Source organism: Acanthisitta chloris, unplaced genomic scaffold (genome assembly GCF_000695815.1).
Source record: "Acanthisitta chloris isolate BGI_N310 unplaced genomic scaffold, ASM69581v1 scaffold27803, whole genome shotgun sequence".
Taxonomy (NCBI): domain Eukaryota; kingdom Metazoa; phylum Chordata; class Aves; order Passeriformes; family Acanthisittidae; genus Acanthisitta; species Acanthisitta chloris.
In genome coordinates this window covers 21,980-40,140 of record NW_008664693.1, presented here as the reverse complement: position 1 = coordinate 40,140, position 18,161 = coordinate 21,980, and the positions used below count along the sequence as shown (strand labels likewise).

The 18,161-nt window shown below is 39.3% G+C and overlaps 1 protein-coding gene across 1 annotated transcript; it reads left to right on the top strand.

Annotated features, from left to right (window-relative positions):
- Positions 1–7: 7 nt before the first annotated feature.
- SMPDL3A (sphingomyelin phosphodiesterase, acid-like 3A) lies at positions 8–12,343 on the top strand (the record flags this gene model as incomplete). Its single annotated transcript, XM_009071470.1, has 8 exons — positions 8–29; positions 1,137–1,350; positions 2,807–2,951; positions 6,131–6,227; positions 7,460–7,638; positions 8,684–8,864; positions 10,608–10,732; positions 11,848–12,343. Coding segments are annotated over 8 exons (1,275 nt in total), but the record flags the coding sequence as incomplete, so codon positions are not given.
- Between the last annotated feature and the right edge of the window lie 5,818 nt (positions 12,344–18,161).

The following is an 18,161-nucleotide window of genomic DNA, read 5'->3' as shown; positions in this document are numbered from 1 at the left end:
GAGCCCTGCCCCTGGCGCGGTGTCCCTGGGCACGCACTGCAAACACTGCTCGGGGTTTGTGCTGGCGGCAAACAGCCGCGCTCGGCCGGGCTCAGCCCTGGGGGTGTACGCCGGGGAGTGCTCCCAAATGCTTTCCCACAGAATTCCCATTCCATGCTGCTCACACTTGCCTCGGACCGAACACCACCGTGTCCTGGCGTTTCTCTGGCTCCTGTTGGTAGGAGTTACAGCGTGACAAATTTTGAAGATCACTACTGGTGTTGGTTTCCTGAAATAAAAGCCCACGGGGTGCAGTCGCGTGGTGCCTGCTCAGCCACAGACTGAGCATGTGACCTTGGGAAAAATCAATTTATATCGGACCCCCGTTTCACAACCGCTGCCAGAGATACATGTGTGCCTTTCCCAAGAACTTTGAAACTGACAGAACGCTTATTTTACATGAAGCTTGAAGGCTGGTAGACCAGTACAAACTTCATTCATCTTGTTCAGCATATTCCTGTACTTCCCAGCTTCTTCATCCATGCAGTACTATGTAACAGTGGCTGAGAACGTGTCAGCCTGGAAAGCAGTGAGTAGGTAAGGCTGACACATTGCTCCATGGTGAGGAGCTCAGGCTCTTTGCTACTGTGTCTGCTGAGGAAAAGAGTTTTGAAATTTTTGCACATTTGCCCTTGCTTGCCCTTTTTTGTAGGCTCTGATCTTTTATAGTAGCTTCCAGCCAGGGAAGGTCTGGAAAAAATAATTAAAATGCACCTCCCTCTCTTTTCAGGTGGAGTGGAGAAGTCCTTCTATTGCCTCCTCTACTCTCCAGTTTCCAGATTGCTATTAATGAAAAGGAGCTGATTTTTCAGTCCCTTCCAATCTCTCTTTTCTTTCTGGTGAATAGCGTAAACCTATGCCTCTGCTTCTGTTTTCAGTTTTTGTAAGCAGACTACATGAAGGACTCCTGTTAGGAATGCAGAACTTACCAACGCTTAACAGACAGGCTAATCAAGAGCTTGTTAAATTTATTCTCCTTTTCAAGACTTTAAGGAGGAATAGCAGTAGACAAATGGGAGAAAACTTGGCATTACCCTTGTATATCCAGTTCAAATGCAAATAATGCATTTTCTTTAATCTTTGTTTTCTGAAAACAGGGCAGTTCTGGCATGTATCTGATCTACATTTAGATCCGACTTATCACATTACCCCTGATCGCACCAAAGTTTGTTCTTCTTCCAAAGGAGCCAATGCCTCCAACCCAGGCCCTTTTGGAGACTTTTTGTGTGATTCTCCTTATCAACTTATTTTGTCAGCATTTGCATTCATGAAGGATTCAAAAGAGCAGGTTTCATTCATGATTTGGACAGGGTAAGTGTTCAAGTCACTCTGTAGTTAAAGCTTTTAACAGCTGGAATAGCCATATAATGCAGTAATCCACGTCTGTGTTTGCACCAAATGCTAGTTGTCTCTTTTTAATTGTCCAAATGGCTGTGAAGTGGAAGACTTGACTGAGAACATAAGGCCTCAGGAACAGACTTTGATCTCTGTAATAATTTCTGGATATTGTTGGACTCTTCATTGTGATATTTGCCACATGACGGTGTTAGTATAAATTAATAAAAGTGGTTCACGGAGGGTGGGAAGTGGAAAAAAACCAAAAAGAAAGGCCAGGGCAATAACTGACTGGAATGAATTATTATGGGAGGCAGTAGATTTTGTAGGTCTTCAGGTTATTCGATCTGAAGTGCATTGTTTCTTAGAAGATACCCTATAACTATTTTGTATTTGATTCTGGAAAGGTAACTGGAGGCAAGCAATACTATATGTACATTTGGGGATTTTTTTAATGTTACCATTCTGGTTTGGTGCCTATATGGGTTCTAGACCTGTGACTAGCAGGGGGAGGATAACAGCTGTAGATGCTGTCTCTCTCTTCATTACTCTCACTCAGAGCTGCCCATGCTTCTGAAGAAGGTGTGGTTTCAGAGTCCTTCATTGCAGGCCTCTGTTGAGTAAAAGATTTACCTTTCCTGTTCCAATCTTCCATACTAGAAAGTGGGCATAATAATACTCTGTCTCCCTCATAGAGGTGCTACCTGTGAGGCTTTGTGTGCCTTAGCAGTGGGACTGGAGAAAGCAGTGTGAGAGGGAGACAGATGAGTAGCTTAATAGTACTATGTCCCGTTACTTTCTATGTGTTCATGAAAGATAGCATGAATTTACCCTTCTGCCTTAGCAAAACTCTTAATTCTACCATCACATATTTTTTTATGGTATACATCAATGGATAATTTCTCAAAGAGATTAGTATCTTTGTGAAAACTAGTTTGTTTATGAATGACAGGGTCTTATTTGCTGGAAAGGTTATATATGTTATGACACTTAATTTTGCTGGGGAAGGGTGTTAAGAAGTACTAACACATGAAGGCAAGTGATGAATTTATTACACTTACCTTATTGTACTTCATTTTCAACGGGATGTTGTTAAAAGGGGAAAAAGAAACTTGCAAGGTTGTGTATGTGGTGAAAGATATAGAACCCAAGCTGTGCCGTAGCTCAAAATAATGGTGCTAAATTAGTTTATAAGAAATCTTTGTTATGATAAATATGAATCATAGGATAAACATCAGTCTACTTGTCTGGGTTTTTTTTTAAAAAGCCTTTATAGAGAGCCTTTCAAGCAATCTATGGTTTTAATTAGAGAGTATAATATCCTGTTACATAGAAGTGTTACATGCTAGAATGTACATGTGTTTGCAGAACTTTTTTGCCTTTCCTTATGTTGCTAATGAACTTTTGATAATAAAGCCTTTTCATCTTTCAGAGATAGCCCTCCTCATGTTCCTGTAAAAGAGCTGTCCACAAAGTTGGTCATTAGCATCATTGGCAATATGAGTTCTACAATTCGTAGTTTCTTTCCAGACCTTCAGGTTTTCCCGGCCTTGGGCAATCATGACTACTGGCCACAGGTAAAACAAGTTAGAAATTTGTTTATACATCGTATTGTGTGTGTTCCTAACCCCCCAGAGAGCAGGTCTGAAAAAGAAGAGTTAATTTTGTGTAACTGTCATTCTGGAAACAGAATTCTGCAATTCTTCAGTTAGGATTTAAAATTATAAATAGTTCCACTCTAGAACAGAAACTGCATCTCTCTCTCTGTGCTCTTACCTAAGGGAATATTGATGCCAGGTAAAATCTGTACATGGCTTGAGGACATGCGAATTTACTCCTAATTATTCCTCATGGCTTAGAATCACTATGTGTTGACACAGTTAATACACACACACTTGATTTTTTTTCTTGCTGTGGATGTCATGCACGTGTATGCAATAACTTAATCTAGCCAAAATTGCATCCTTAATGGATCTGTGAGCCTGTAGTTAAGTTTCAAGGCCTACTGGAAATGCCTGCTGACATCACTGAATGTCTTTTTCCTTTACTTTATGAAACTAATGGCAGAATTTTCAGAATGTTCCCATAGATTTGCCACTGTTATGAAAAATGTCTTTTTTTCCTTTCCTTATTGAACCCTTAGAAATAAGCACATTGATGATTCATTATGTGGGCCACTGCAGCTGAGGACAGTGCTTTTTCACTTGGAGTGTACTGTGAATATTGTTCTTGGCATAGCTCAAAAGTAAACAGTTGCTTCATGTGCCCTTTAAAGCGTGCTGTGGGTTGATTTGGCAGCACACAGGACTCAGAATTAAATTCCTTTCCTTATTGAACCCTTAGAAATAAGCACATTGATGATTCATTATGTGGGCCACTGCAGCTGAGGACAGTGCTTTTTCACTTGGAGTGTACTGTGAATATTGTTCTTGGCATAGCTCAAAAGTAAACAGTTGCTTCATGTGCCCTTTAAAGCGTGCTGTGGGTTGATTTGGCAGCACACAGGACTCAGAATTAAATGCTGTCATTGGAGGGAATCGTTTTTGAAGAGATGTGGAGCAGTCGAGTAAAATACCTTGTTTGAAATTCCTCATTGGAATTCAATAACATCCCTTCACACCTCGAAAGCTTTTATTCTAACTTTCTGTGTTATTCATTAGGCCTATCAGGGTATATGTTGGTGTAGTAGGTGATTGTATTATTGCCTGTGTCATTGCTGGACCTAGCAGTTTCCAAATCAGAGTAACAGAGGTGCTGAGAGAGGGGGAAAAGGAAATGAGAGAGACAAAGTAAGAGCTAGACATATTGGAAATGTGAGTGCACAAATGAGTGTGGGGCTTCAGTCTTTTGTGTTCTTAATGTGATAGTACAGCTATATGTCATATGCACTGACAGTGGGACAGGTTGGTTCACCGCTGGTAAAGTATTTTGAGAAATAACACCTTAACTGAAATCTCAGTGTTTTCATTTCGGTTTGGTTTTTTTAAAATATCTTAACAGAGAATAGTTGTCATTCAGCAGTCTCCATTGATATGGAAAAAAAACCCTGAGTACAATAACCTTGTAAGCAAAGAATGTAGGTACTTTTCCAACAAATAGGAATTTTATTTGTGATATTAAGTCTGAAAACAGAAAAAAAGATGGTCAGGAGGGGCAGACAGGCAGCAAATAGGATTTTGAAGCAGACTGGTGATTGGAACAACTGGTGATAGTTGTAGTTCTCTCTGCACAAAGCCACACAGGAGTGTTTCTGTGGTACTTTGAAATGGCAGGCTTCACTAATGTGTGGAACTGGCATTCTGTTATTGTTTGGAAGAGGCCATGGGATCAGAAAATCCCCACTATGGGATCATTTCAAATTGTTTAATTTTTTAATGTTTGGGTTTTTTGCTGGGTTTTGTGTTTTTTCATATGGACAAGCTTGGGAAATGTCCTGTAGACTGGAAGCGATGTGGAGCAAGTCATACACTGTAGACTCTTCCAAAGCAAGGGTGAAAGCTGTGAACTCACCATGCACCAAAGAATTTTATTGCTCTCTGCTGTGTTCTAACCTGTCTGTCCTAACAACTGAACAGTCTTGGGTGATTTTTCTTGCAGGGCATGTTAAAAGTACTGCTTAGGTTAATCAAGCATTGGGATACCTTTCAGATTGTATATTGTGACCTTGGTCTTTCTGCATAATCTTATTTGTTTCATATCCTTGCCCCTGCTTAAAGCAAATTCCCAAACTGCTGTCTAGCAGTTCATAGAACACTGACTGGCCTGGGTCCAAACCACCTTCAATCCATAACACAGCCTCTTATCTGAGATCAGGTTTTGCCGTGTCTTAGTGGCTGTTAGTTCTGGCTGAACCGGTGTGGCTCAAAGCTGTCCTAATAACTGATGTCTGTGCACTGCAAACAACAAATGTCTCAGACGTCTGATTGCACTGGTCCTAGACAGAGACTTACTGCCTAAGCCTCTAGTAATGTAGGTTTAGTTTCAAAGATCTTACAAAGGTCAACTTCTAAGTTTAAGAAAACATGCACTGCAATACTGTTCCTACTTTTTGGCCTCTGCTTTTTGTCTTCTAGCACCAAGAATCCAAGCAGATATTTTAGGAAAGGCAAGGGCAGGCTGGTATCTTCCTGTCAGGATTAGATCAGAGCATGACTCTTACTAGGCTGTGGCTCAGTCTGAAGAGTGCTACAGTCCTAATTAGAGCCGGCAGGAGAAAACATTGACAAAACGTTTTCTCTTACATTTTAAATGCTTTGTTGCTAGAACTACATGCCACCATGGAAACATTTGTGAATTCACTAGAGTGTTTCTGAGGGCCATAGTGGAGTTTTGAGGAGCTGCTCTGAACCCCAAGTTGCTTGAAAATAATCACCTTGTGTAAAAGAAGCTTATGTTCAGGCTTTCCATCCAAGAGACTTTATTTTTAGACTTTGACTTCTCAGTTGAAGTAATATTTATTAATTTTTCAGGATCTATGGTTTTCCATTCTGCAGTATTCCTAAGGCTTGACGTATTTCTGCCATTAGTTTATCAATGCATTAATAAGGCCATGCAGTCAGTTCTGCCTAAGTTTATGCATTTATTCCTGGTCAGCAATACTGGTTGTTCAGAAGTTATTTTTTACCTTTCTTGAATTCCTCCTGGTGATGGCTGGATACACCTAGGTGTTATGCAAGATGTCAGGTAGGATAATTTAGCACCTTTTTTGTCTGTATGTCTGAATGCTAAGACTAAGGCAGGTTCTCCTTTCTCACAGGATCAGCTTCCTGTAACTACCAGTGAAGTTTACAATGCTGTAGCAGATTTCTGGAGACCTTGGCTAAATGATGAAGCAATCAATACCTTCAGAAAAGGTAAAGTACGCCAGTAATGCATTGTGAAGCTAGGGCTCAGAGAACTAATGTTTCCATGGATTTGTCCTGTTTGTTTAGCTCAGTCTCATAGGATGAATCAGAACAATGGATTATCTGTAATGCTTCTCCTGGAAGAAGAAGTTACTTACCTTTTTGAGTAGCAATGCCTATATTCAGAGTACATTTGTTCTTTTGTGATGCAATAATTATTGCTTCTTGTAATATGTACAACATTATTGACTTTTTGCCAATGCATGTGAAATATCTTACTGCCTTCAAGACCTTGTAATACTGTTTAGATAAAGGTGTATGATTCAGAAGAAAACTTACATTTGGTTGTAAAAAGCTGTTAAAATGTTGTTTCTGTTTTGATGCTCTGTGTGTTTCAGAGCATATTGAATAGGCACATTTTTGTTCAGGTTAGGATAGCACATAGCTGTGGTGATTATACTGTTAATATTTGTGTCCAACATACTAAACTGGGAAAATATTGATATCCTAATTAGGATTTTTCTTTTTAGCAGAGGACTGAAAAGTTAATTTCCAATCCACTCAAACATTAGGGATTTGGAAGTTTAATTTGTGATTTTATGCCCTGAATGAGAACAAACTCTGGATAGGAGTGGAAGTAGAAACTTTAATAGGGATTATAAAACTCCAAGGGGCAGACCTTAAGTTAAGGTATATTGTTATACATCTGTTGCTGTGGCTCCATTGAAGTCCGTGAACTATGAAGTTACACCCATTGAGGAAGCTCTGCATGCCATGGAGAGTTTTGGCAGCTTGGACTGAAAAACGTCTTTACTTTTCATCATATCACAGGTCTGAAGTTAAATGACTTTCAAAGTACAAGGCTACTAAACTCAAACAGTTCTTCCTGGAGGAGCCTGTATGTTTGCAGTATTTCAAGACATGTAGACCTTTTAACAGCTATTGTATCTCTCAGCGTGGAAGAAATATTACAGGGCATTTCTTGCTTGTCAGTTGGATAATTGCATCTGAATACTGTCAAATGAACACAATTTCAGGCAAGAATTCATAAAAAATTCAATGTCAACTTCTGCTAAAATGTGGCTGAAAACATTAAGATGTGATAAGGTGATGCATGGCTTGAATAATCATGCATTTTCTATTAGCAAGAGTAAGGCTGGGTACTTTGTCAGTGGTGCACTTTCCAAAGTTGTGCCTTGAAGCATTTAATTTGTTATGTGATGTTGGTCTTATTTCCACAGGTGGCTTCTATACACAGCTGTTTGAATCCAATGATAGCTCCCAAGCACTCAGGATCATCAGTCTAAACACAAATCTATATTACAGTCCCAACAGTGTAACTGTGAATATCACTGACCCAGCCAACCAGTTTGCCTGGCTGGAGGGAATACTTGAAACCTCGTTGCAAAAGAAGGAAAAGGTAGGGGCCATAGTCAAAAACCATCATTATTTGCTTCAACTTTGAAAGGAAAATAAAAAGAAGTAGAGACAATGAAATATATAAGCATACTTCCATAGTAATGTTAATCCTGCCAAAGATACTACAAAATCAAAATTTTATTTTTTAACAATTCTGCCTTGAATATGCACATGATATTGCATATTCATGCAGTTGAATGAAGTTTCTCAAATTATACAGTAAAATACCTTTTCTTTCCTATGTAAAATACTGTAGAAGCCAGTTTGTGACCTTTTCTTGCCCGTAGCCTTTCATTTTAAAATCTGCTCTTGGCCTAAGACAAAAGGTAGCATATTTAATTTGCATTTTAATGTAATTTAAAGTATCCAAACCAGAAATCAGAGAGGAGTTTGTTATCCACAAAACTTAGCCAAACTGCAGCAATTGCTATGATTTGAGTGTTATAATAAATTTTCTTACAATACTCAAGTGAGGTTATAAATTGTTGGCAACTGATTCATTGATTGATTGATTGGTGCAGGGATTGGATCATCATCCGACCAGAAGAAGTGCTTAATTTGAAACATGTTTACATTTACAATTTACAGTGTTGTAATTTTTAAAATATCATATTACAGTTGGGAGAGAGATTTCCCTTCCTCATGTCTGACCATGCAGGCTCTGCAATACTCAAACATAAGATTTTCCTTCTATCCCCTTGAGATGACAAATTATAAGTTTTGCCCTAGTAACTTACTGTTTTTTGTTTTGAAATAATTGATAACATTCTCCTTTGGCCTAAAATCACACCTAGTTTTATTGGAACATTTCTTCCTCCAAGCATATACTGAATTGACTGAAAAAAATGTTATTTTTTTCCCGTTATGAATGTGAACATTTTTACTGTTTGTATTTTCTATAAAAACCTGTCATGATTTACAGCTTTCAGGATGCCATTTCTAAGATAGCATTACTGTGAAACTGTGGTAACCATTTCTAGGTTACAGCTAAAAGTGTAAGTTTCAAATGAAGGTGCTAATTGTGCTTTCTACACTTAATTCCTTAGGTATATATAATAGGACATGTACCAGTAGGATACTTGCCATTTGCAAGGAATACTACAGCTATCAGGGAGTGTTACAATGAGAGACTGGTAAAGATCTTTCGCAAATACAGTAGTGTTATTGCTGGCCAGTTTTTTGGACACACACATAGAGATAGTATCATGGTCCTCCTGGATGAAGAAGGTAATGATGGTTGTTGACTCCTTAATCTTTCTTCCCAATTAAAAGCAAATTAATACTTTCTTGCATGTTCTTACTAGTCAGCCTTTGTTATAAATAATTGAAAAAATAAATTGGGAAATACTGCTATTTATCTGCAAGAGTTCAAGCCTCACGCACTCCCATGTTTTTTCCAAAGAGAACCTTGAAGGCAGACTGTCTTTTTTTTTTTTTATTCGAAGTCAGAAGAGACTCCCCAAGCTTCCTTTTTTTGTTTTTTTTTAATGAATGCCTAGACAAGAATTTTTAGTCTTTCCTCTCTGCTCTCGCAGTGACATGGGCAAATTATAGTAGCCAGTTGCTATTGTGTAATGTGTCAAAGGGAATGTTCTCAGGCCAACCAGACATGCTCTATGTTCTAATGTTTCCTGCATCATTACTGTGCCTCTCTGCTGAGCTCCCTGCTGCTTCAAAGTTAATTAAGATAAGGGTAACCAGGAGGCAGGGGAAAGAAAATCTCTGCCTGTTGCATCTCTTAGATCAGCTAATTTCCCTTCAAGAAAAGCACCCACGTTGAAAATTTTGTTTATTGCTTTGAAATTCCTAAGTTTTAAGCATGGGCATGGCCATATGGAGCACTCTAACATCTCTAGCAGAAGATCGCTGTAACTGGTTAAATACTTGTGTCTGTACCATAGAGCAGTGAGAGGTCCATTGCTTTGCTTTATGTCAAATACCCAAATGTTAATTGGCTCTTGATCTATGTTTTTTATAAACTCATAAGAGCAATGCCTGACCTGCTGAGTGGAGTAACACTATTCCAAGTATTTTACCTTTTTACATGGTGTTATAAGGGAGTTAATCTCCAGTAAAAAAGAATCCAGGCTAGTGAAAGAACTGGCTTTTTATATTTTTTTTAAATGGTGTGCAAGGCAGTCTTATACCTACATTGTTCTGTTCCTTGTCTCATTTGCGTGTGAAATCATTGTCTCTACTGCAAATTTCTCTGAGAACAGCGGTGATCTTGGTGCTTGTCCCTACAGCTGCATGTGCAAATAACTGCTTCCAAATGATTTTAGTAATTTTGCATCTTTTGACAAAATAACAGTGGACTTACATGTAGCTAAATACATACTGTGTTTATCTGTACAATTTTAGATTGTCTTCTATTCATGACATTTTCCTCTTGACAGAAGTCCAGAGAATTGAAGATAATTGTAATAGCAGCCAAAATCAGTGTACTGAGATATATTTAAATTTTATCTTCTCCAGAAGAATCTACTGATTTCTAAGCTTTCAAAGCTTTTGCTCATACGTGGAAACTGACCTTGTGAGTTCACTGCTGTGACATTGTCAGAGAAGGGAATAGTTAGTGGTTCTTTCACAGACCGCAGAGAACCTCTCACTGCATATTCTGTCCCATTAAAACCCACGTACACCCTCATGTTTCAGTTGCTGTAAAGATCAGTGTTCACATATTAGGTGCTGGGCTAGTCTAGATGAATGTAATCAGGGTCAGCTGATGAGACCCTGGTGTTTCTAATACCATCAGAAATACATAAAGCAACATAAAATATATTATGAAAACAGTAAGAAAACAGCAGCTAAGGGTTTTCAATATTTCTTCAGTAGAGATACGCCAAATACAGAGACTTTACATGTAGGCAAGGCCGTTTTGCACAGGTAGTTGAATTAGTTGGGAAGCCTCTAGTGTTTGAAAAAGGTATGACTGAAAGGAAACTCTCCTCACCTTCCACTTTCCTGCAGGAAAGCCAGTCAATTCCTTGTTTGTGGCACCTGCTGTAACCCCAGTGAAGAATGTATGGCAAATGGAATCCAATAACCCTGGTGTCAGGTTGTATCAATATGATCGTCTTGATTATAGCTTGCTGGTAAGTAAGGATTTTAAGGCATTGTTTAAAACTTTAAATGTACTGTCATTAAAAATTACAGTGAAATGTCAGCCCTTGTAGTGTTATGGCTGTTGGTGGAACTTTGGTGTTTAATCTTAGTTTTTCTTCCTGGGCAAAGGAAGAAAATCTGGAAGAGAACTTGGTTGGTCTTTCTGTGGCTGCCAGGACTACCCAGTACTTTCTGTTCTTTATGGAATATTCTTACACACAGAATCAAAGACAGTCAGATTTTTTCCTGGGCAAAATCCTAAAACTTATTTGCAGGGAGCTCTGCAAGGGTGAAAGAGGTTCACCTAAATCCTGGGCTTGTTTACATGCCAATGTTATTTGCTGGTGATAGCCTGAGTTTTGGGATGCACTTTTAACCATATGATGCCTTTTGTAATCATGCACCTTCCTATGTAGAGTTTACACTTTTTTATAGGAAGTTATTAATAATTTTAGAAGGAAAAGTAGTAGAATACTTCTACTCTGTAGTATGTTGTGATTTCTGGAGATAAAGTGAGTATAATTATTTTGGCTCTGAATGACTCAGGTTTTCTCTCTGTAATTCAGGATAAAATCTTGACCCTGCTGAGCTCAGTGACAATGCACCCTGCAGCTTGACTGGGACTGGGGTTTCTCTCTCTGGAGACCTGTGCCAATACAGGCTGCTCCTTTCTTGTGCAGATTTCACTCCTGCATCAACATGTCTCCCGTTCCTTAAATTCTCCCTGGCCGTTCTTTTTCTGTCCATTCTACCCTTCAAGCAGTGCCCACAGAAAAGAAACTTCTGCTTCTCACCTCACTCCTAGAGCAGACATGAGCATAGTGGAGTTTGGACAGGAAAGACCTCTCACACTGCCACTGTTGCCTTTTGTGGCTCCTTTTTCTTCTCCTCCCCATCCCCCCACCATTACCGCGCTGCAAGTACCAGCTTTGGGTGTAAGCCCAGCTCTTGGGGTGGGACGTGACCTTCTATTCACTTGTGAATAATGAGGAGTGACAGCTTCCTAATCAATATATCACTCCTAAGACTTAATGAAGCAGGGAAGAAAGCAATACAGCCGTCCCTATTTTTTCTTTCTTTTTTTTTTTTTTTTTTTAAACTGTAGGATCTCTGGCAGTTTTACTTGGACCTCAGAGACGCCAATGAGAAAAACGAATCCAACTGGAAATTAGAATACATCCTGACTAAAACTTATGGCATTGAAGACTTGAAGCCAGAAAGCCTGTATGAAATGGCCAAGCAGTTGTCTATGCCACACAGCACACTGTTTGAGCAGTATTACAGTAACTTCATTGTGAGTTATGACAAAACCATTGTCTGTGAAGAGGGGTGCAAGACCTGCCAAATATGTGCAATCCAATATTTAGATTACTCCTCATACACAGATTGTATCAATCGGGAAGCAACGTGGAAATGAAATCTCTGTGCAGCTTATGCGGATGGTGACTTTAGCCTGTGATTCAAAGAACCTGCTTGTTCTTTCGCTCAAGCACTGACATGTTGACTGGGAGCCTGTGGGGCTTCTCTTAATTTCAGGGGAGCAATAAATCTCCCTAGATCTTTCTTCTTGCAAACATGTTTTCCTTTATCATCTAAATAAAAGTTCATTGACTATATAGTAGTGGCCAGATACTCTGCTGGTTTTCAAGTGTCCTTTACCCTCTATAACAGGCATCCCAGTGTGGGGGAATAGAATTTACTCACTCAGTTCTTTGTAAATCCAAGTCTTATTTCTCAGGGTGTGTAAACACAGGCAGTGCCATTTCAGGCATGGGATTTTTATGGGGGCAGGTTTCAACCATCTGCTGTCACAATTTGCACACTGAAGTCGGCAAAATCCACATTTGCTGAGACTTGAGTGCAGTTATGTTGTTGATGCGATGCCAGTATTAGGTATCTCCCTGTGCCAAGCTTTCCTGCTTAATCCCTCAAACCCACCTCTGCTTAGGGGCATTTTCTAACGATGGCATGAAAGTGACTTAATGGAACACAAACCTCCATCCTGTAAATGCTTAATCTAATTTTTTCAGAATGTGTGTTTGCCCAGCAGGAAGTGCTGTTTTTCTTATGATAGAGCTATGTGCATTGGTACTGCTGTCAAGGAGTGTCTTGGTATGAGATTTTGCAGCAGACCATAAATCAGGTTTAAATTGACGAACATCAGTAATTGGACATAGCAGATACATTCTCTGGATAGCATAGGTAAACATGCACTTGCCTTGGAGTTTCTTAGGTTTCTTTTTCATAGAGCAGTCTAGTACTTAATGTGAAGATTATCACATGTACAAACTTACAATTGCGAAGATTGCTTCTTCCTCTTCTTGTGGTTAAATGTGTGTACAAGATGATGCTATTAAGACAGCCTTTATCTGGTCTGGTGTGTGTAACCAAGAAGGACCTTTACCCATTTTTCTTTTACATCAAAAATACTTTTGAGACTTTGTTCAGAATAATATCATCCAGATCCTACTCTAGGTAATATTATTCCAGAGTAACTGGAGCTGTAGAAGTGGTTATGAGCCAAATCCAATTGATTATTTTTTTTTTTTAAATAAGATTAAAGCCTTTACTGTTGTAGCTGTTGAGGAACTTTTGGGTTTGTTTCCACCCAAGCTTGAAATATTTGGCAGAATATTTTCAGTCAAATTTTCTGAGTCTGTACTATGCACAGCTGTAGATGCATACACCTCAGATTTGTCACGCACCAGTCATCCACAGAGGAAATGGCTGGTTTGTTAAATTTACATTTGGAAGCAAATCCTCCTGTGGCACTAATGGGTAGAAATGCCATTAATAATGCAAGGTAGGTAGTCCTGTATTTTAAATTTGGTGCTTGGAGGAGAAGGTATGGTGAGCATGTAAACTGTTTAGAGCTATCTGCTCTGGCTGGTCTCAAATATATCTGGATATGTAAATAACCCGAATTAATGTGGGTACTGTACAGACTGTGACTGTGAGAAAGTGCCAGAAAGTTTCAGTGCTGAAAGCTGATGATTTCCTCTGTGTTGGATGTGTTCCTTGGTTGTTTCTCATGGGTGTGTATATTTAAAAAATGCCTGTTACCAGTACCCATTTTCCAAGGGCAAGCAAACAGAGTTGTGGGCGGATAGTATAAGGGCAATCGGAGCTGGTAGGATAGCTGAGCTTCCCCTAATTTGCCAGATGGGTTTTGTTCAATTCAGTCTTGAGCTTTGAACCAACTGTCTCTTTTCTCATACTGGTTTGTTTCTGTGAGTTCTGTGGCTTCTGTTTAAGCTTAATACCTACAAGACATCCTGGAAACACTATAAAAATTAGCTAGTTGTAGTCTTCCATTATGGACTCCTTTAAAGTTTAGCAAACTATAGGAAGAACTGGACCATGTGGCAATTTAGTAGCTAGACAATTTTAGGAAGAGTGGTATGCTGCTGATGGAGTGATGGGCATCTTGCTTAGTAGATTTTTTTTTTTAGTGTGTGTGTATCAATAGACGTTATTTAGTGGACATGAACAAATAAATGCCTACAAATGTCTAAATAGCAAGCTATGATCCAGACATGCTTCTCTTTTTTTTAATCTGGGCTTGCATTGAAGCCAAGAGTTGAATGGCACTAGCCAAGGAGGTGTTTTTTTGTTGCAGCCAGAGAGATATATCCAGCAGGGTTACATTTAGCCAGGGTATATCCACCAAGATACACCCTGTTATGGCAGCTAGCATTCTCTGCTTCTCCTGTATGTAACTATAGTCATGCACATGCAAGTGTAACTGGCCAAGAAAGATCCAGGAGTATGTTTGACTGCATCATCTTGTAACTTGGATGTAAACCAAGGAGAGAGCTTCTTGAGATGTTACACTTTAAAATGCATGAGATAAATCACATGAACAGCTTATATGGCACCTGGGTGTAAGGGGAAGTAGAAGAAGACCATGATGGTTTTGGTTTGGGTTCCTACCTTGTTCCTTCATGAATCTAGGAATGTTCTACAAGAAGGCTATCCTGTCCTGACAGATTTTTTTAAAGAAACAGAAAATGCCAAAGAGGCATGACCTAATAAAGTCACTGACTTCTGTAGACCAGATTTCTGTTTCACTTTTCAGATGATATTTTATGGCTCTATCTTGAGTGAAGGCTTAGAGGGAATATTTGTATGGCCACATTTGACAGAAAGACAAATTACACCACCTAGTGGAGTACAAAGCTTTTCATTTACCTGCAGTTAAACTAGAGGCATATAAACAACGAGAGTAATTTCTCAAATATTCTAAGATTTAACTGCTAGCTTTTGAAGGTAAGTAGCTTTTGAGGGAAGCACTGATACTTCTTTCTAGCAGTACTGTCATGTAGCACACTTTCTCTGGTTGCTGGCTTCTAGAGGCTATTTCATTTGATGGATCCTGAGCCCTGAAGTCTCATCCCACATCCAGGGAAGAACTGAATCCTATGGAAGGGATCCTCAGAGTCCAGCTCAGCTAGCCAGCAGGCAAGGGATGTGACAGGAACCAAAGGCCTATCCCAGAGCATGCTGGTGTCTCCTTACAATTAGTTTCTGTGCTTTAATTCTCTGCTGGAGTTAACTGTCTGAGCTTATGTCTACATTAACAAGTACGGCAACCTTACAGGAGTGCCTTCTTTAACAGGAGAGTTCGTGCTGAGGAGCTGATTTGACTGCTGCACATTTCAGTAGCAGGTGAAGGACTTTAGATGTACTCTTGAAATGCAGGTGCCAACTGCATTACATTTCAAAGAGTGCTCTCCATGAGCACTCGGCAACATGAATAAAACCACAGTTAAGTGGGGATGATCAGTAAACTCCTTCAAAGGTGCGCTTCCAATCCAAACCAAAGTGAAGGCTGCCCAGAGGCACACGTTAATTGCTTTAGATTGGGTCACTCATTAGTGTCCGGGTGTGATCTCATCACCTCTATTGTTTTTCACTTGCCAGCCTGAAGAAATTGAAATGACTGGAGGAGATGGGCATTGTTAGTAAAATTGATGATCTTAAGTTGTCTAAAAACAGAAATAGGTAACTAAGTACATGAATTCCTGCGTGGTCAAATGGACAAATGATGAGCACGTGGCATCTCAAAGGATAAATATCTAGTTTAATACTGTATCTCAGTTTCCTTTGTGGAAATGGCAATCTCAAGAAGGTGGGTTGTCACATTGGTCTAAGAATAAAACAAATCTCGTGGAAGTCCCTCTCATGCTCAGTCAAGAGGAACTAAGACAATGTTAATGAAGAAAGGAACTGTAACTGTCTAAACAAGATTAATTGCTTTCCTTCCTTATTTTCCAAAAGCTGAAGACTAGCTTCTACCTGCTTACCACTACAGCTTTCAACAAGAAAATACTGCTTGAAGTAATTCACCTGTCATCTGTAAGCCCTAGCATTTTTGTTCCTTACCTCGGAATTCTACCAGTTTTTTTATTTCCTGATCTGCAAAGAAGCCTGGTGTAAAATGAATGTTATTTTCATACTGTGTGTGGAATATCACAACTGTAGGAACTCAAAGAAAACACATAGAGAAAAAATAACTAAAAGTCTTAGCCATCCTATATATGCTTAATTAGTTTCTTACGGTTGTGGGAATGGCAAAGGCACTGCACTGAACATTACTAGTGTGTTCCTGATCCCTGTGTATCAATTCCTGCCAAAGCAGTTATCAGGAAAGTGGCCACATGTAGGATAGGATGGATAATGCTGGATGACTGAAAATGTAACAAGGGAATCACTTAAAAAACAATGTTGAAAGCAAAGCCACTTGAAATGTGGCAAACCCCAGCCCCAAGGAAGTGGTGAAGCAGTGGAAAGAACATGATGTACTTACAGCTCTTGCCAAATTGTAGCTTTTCAAATGCAACTTACATTGCCTTCAGTGGTAGAAGCTGTGTTTAAGGACTGTCTAGAAAAATCCTTCTATTATCTGCATTTTTATTGAATTTTATCTGAATCTAGCTGTCAAATATGTTACAACTAATTACTGAAATATTCTCCCATCATGCCTTCCAGCTTGCAGTGGGTAAGAAAATTGAACACTCTTGTACTCATACCCTATAAACTCTTTGATGGATTTTAAAGCAACCACTCAGACAACAGGAATAATTGAGCTGGAGAAGTTGCAAATGTGGAGTTGGGCAAAAAAAGTTTTTCCTGTCCTAAAAAGCATCTTGAGATTCCAGTATTTCCCCACTGGAATAAAATCAAGACCTTGCTGAGATTTTAGGCTGGGAGATGTACAAAGTGGGGATTTGCACCTGAGCCTGTCACCTTCCTCCTCAAGCCTTTGCTGTGCATCTGTCTTGATGCTGACTATGCTTTCTCCTTCTACCTTGGAACTGAGCAACTTTCTAAATTAAAATTTTTATTGGACTTGTTACATTTATATAGAACGTTCTGGTAGTGACAGCATTTTCCACTGAAAACTGTTAAGCAATTCTTCAAGCTCCTTCCACATGCTATAAAGTTTCACACCTTGCTTGTCCAACACAGTACATGCCGATGGATACACTGCAGCAATGGATACACTTTTTAGTCCTATATAGTCTAAGATTTTTGATCATTCATGTGGACCAGATGATCAGCTGGCAAAACCTGACTTTGGAGCACTGAAATTAGTGATAAATTAATAAAGTAATGAATAATCCTACTTGAGATTCAGGAATGGGTTTTCAAGTATACCTAAAAAAGTATTTCTGTGTGACATAATACAGTTCTGCCTGGAACTGAACAAGCAGACTCAGGTAGCAGTAGCAGAATATCTGTATCCTTATATTGCTTTTCCTGGAATAATTCCCCCTGTGGCCCGGAGTGACGTGATAACACAGCTATCCTGCTTTCCCTTCCAAGTTACCCTGGATGTTTGCCTGTATAACATTGATTTATGACACATAAATACATACCAACAGACTTAAGCAGACAAACCCAACTTAATTGTGCTCCCAGGTGTTCTGGTTTGATGTTTGTTGACTATAGATGGAAAGCCCTCAAACGGTATTTCTAGGGAGGTGGAGCACTCTGCATCTTGTGGGCTTTGGAGTTTACAAGACAATTTAGGCATGCCTGAGGCTGCTAAAGAATAGCAGTTTCTCTACCGTCTTGTATAAGCATTGAAGCCCAAATCTCCAGTATTCATTCAGTCTAGCAGGATCTTCCTTCAAGCGGGGGTGGTGATAAAAGCCTGTGGTTGTATCACTCAAAATACATGCAGAAATACACTTCTTCCAGATGGGTAGAGTGCCTTAAAATTCTTGCATGCTGCTCTGGCTTTTTTATGCTTTTTAAAATGGGAAGCATGTATTTTTAGACACTTTGAAAAACATTTCCTAGCCAACTTCTTATTCCTATTTTGTTGGACATTTCAGGCAGAACTTGTCTGATATATTAGAACATTTTACACCTATGAAAACTGCCATCTGCCACAAAGCATTTAAACTGGCT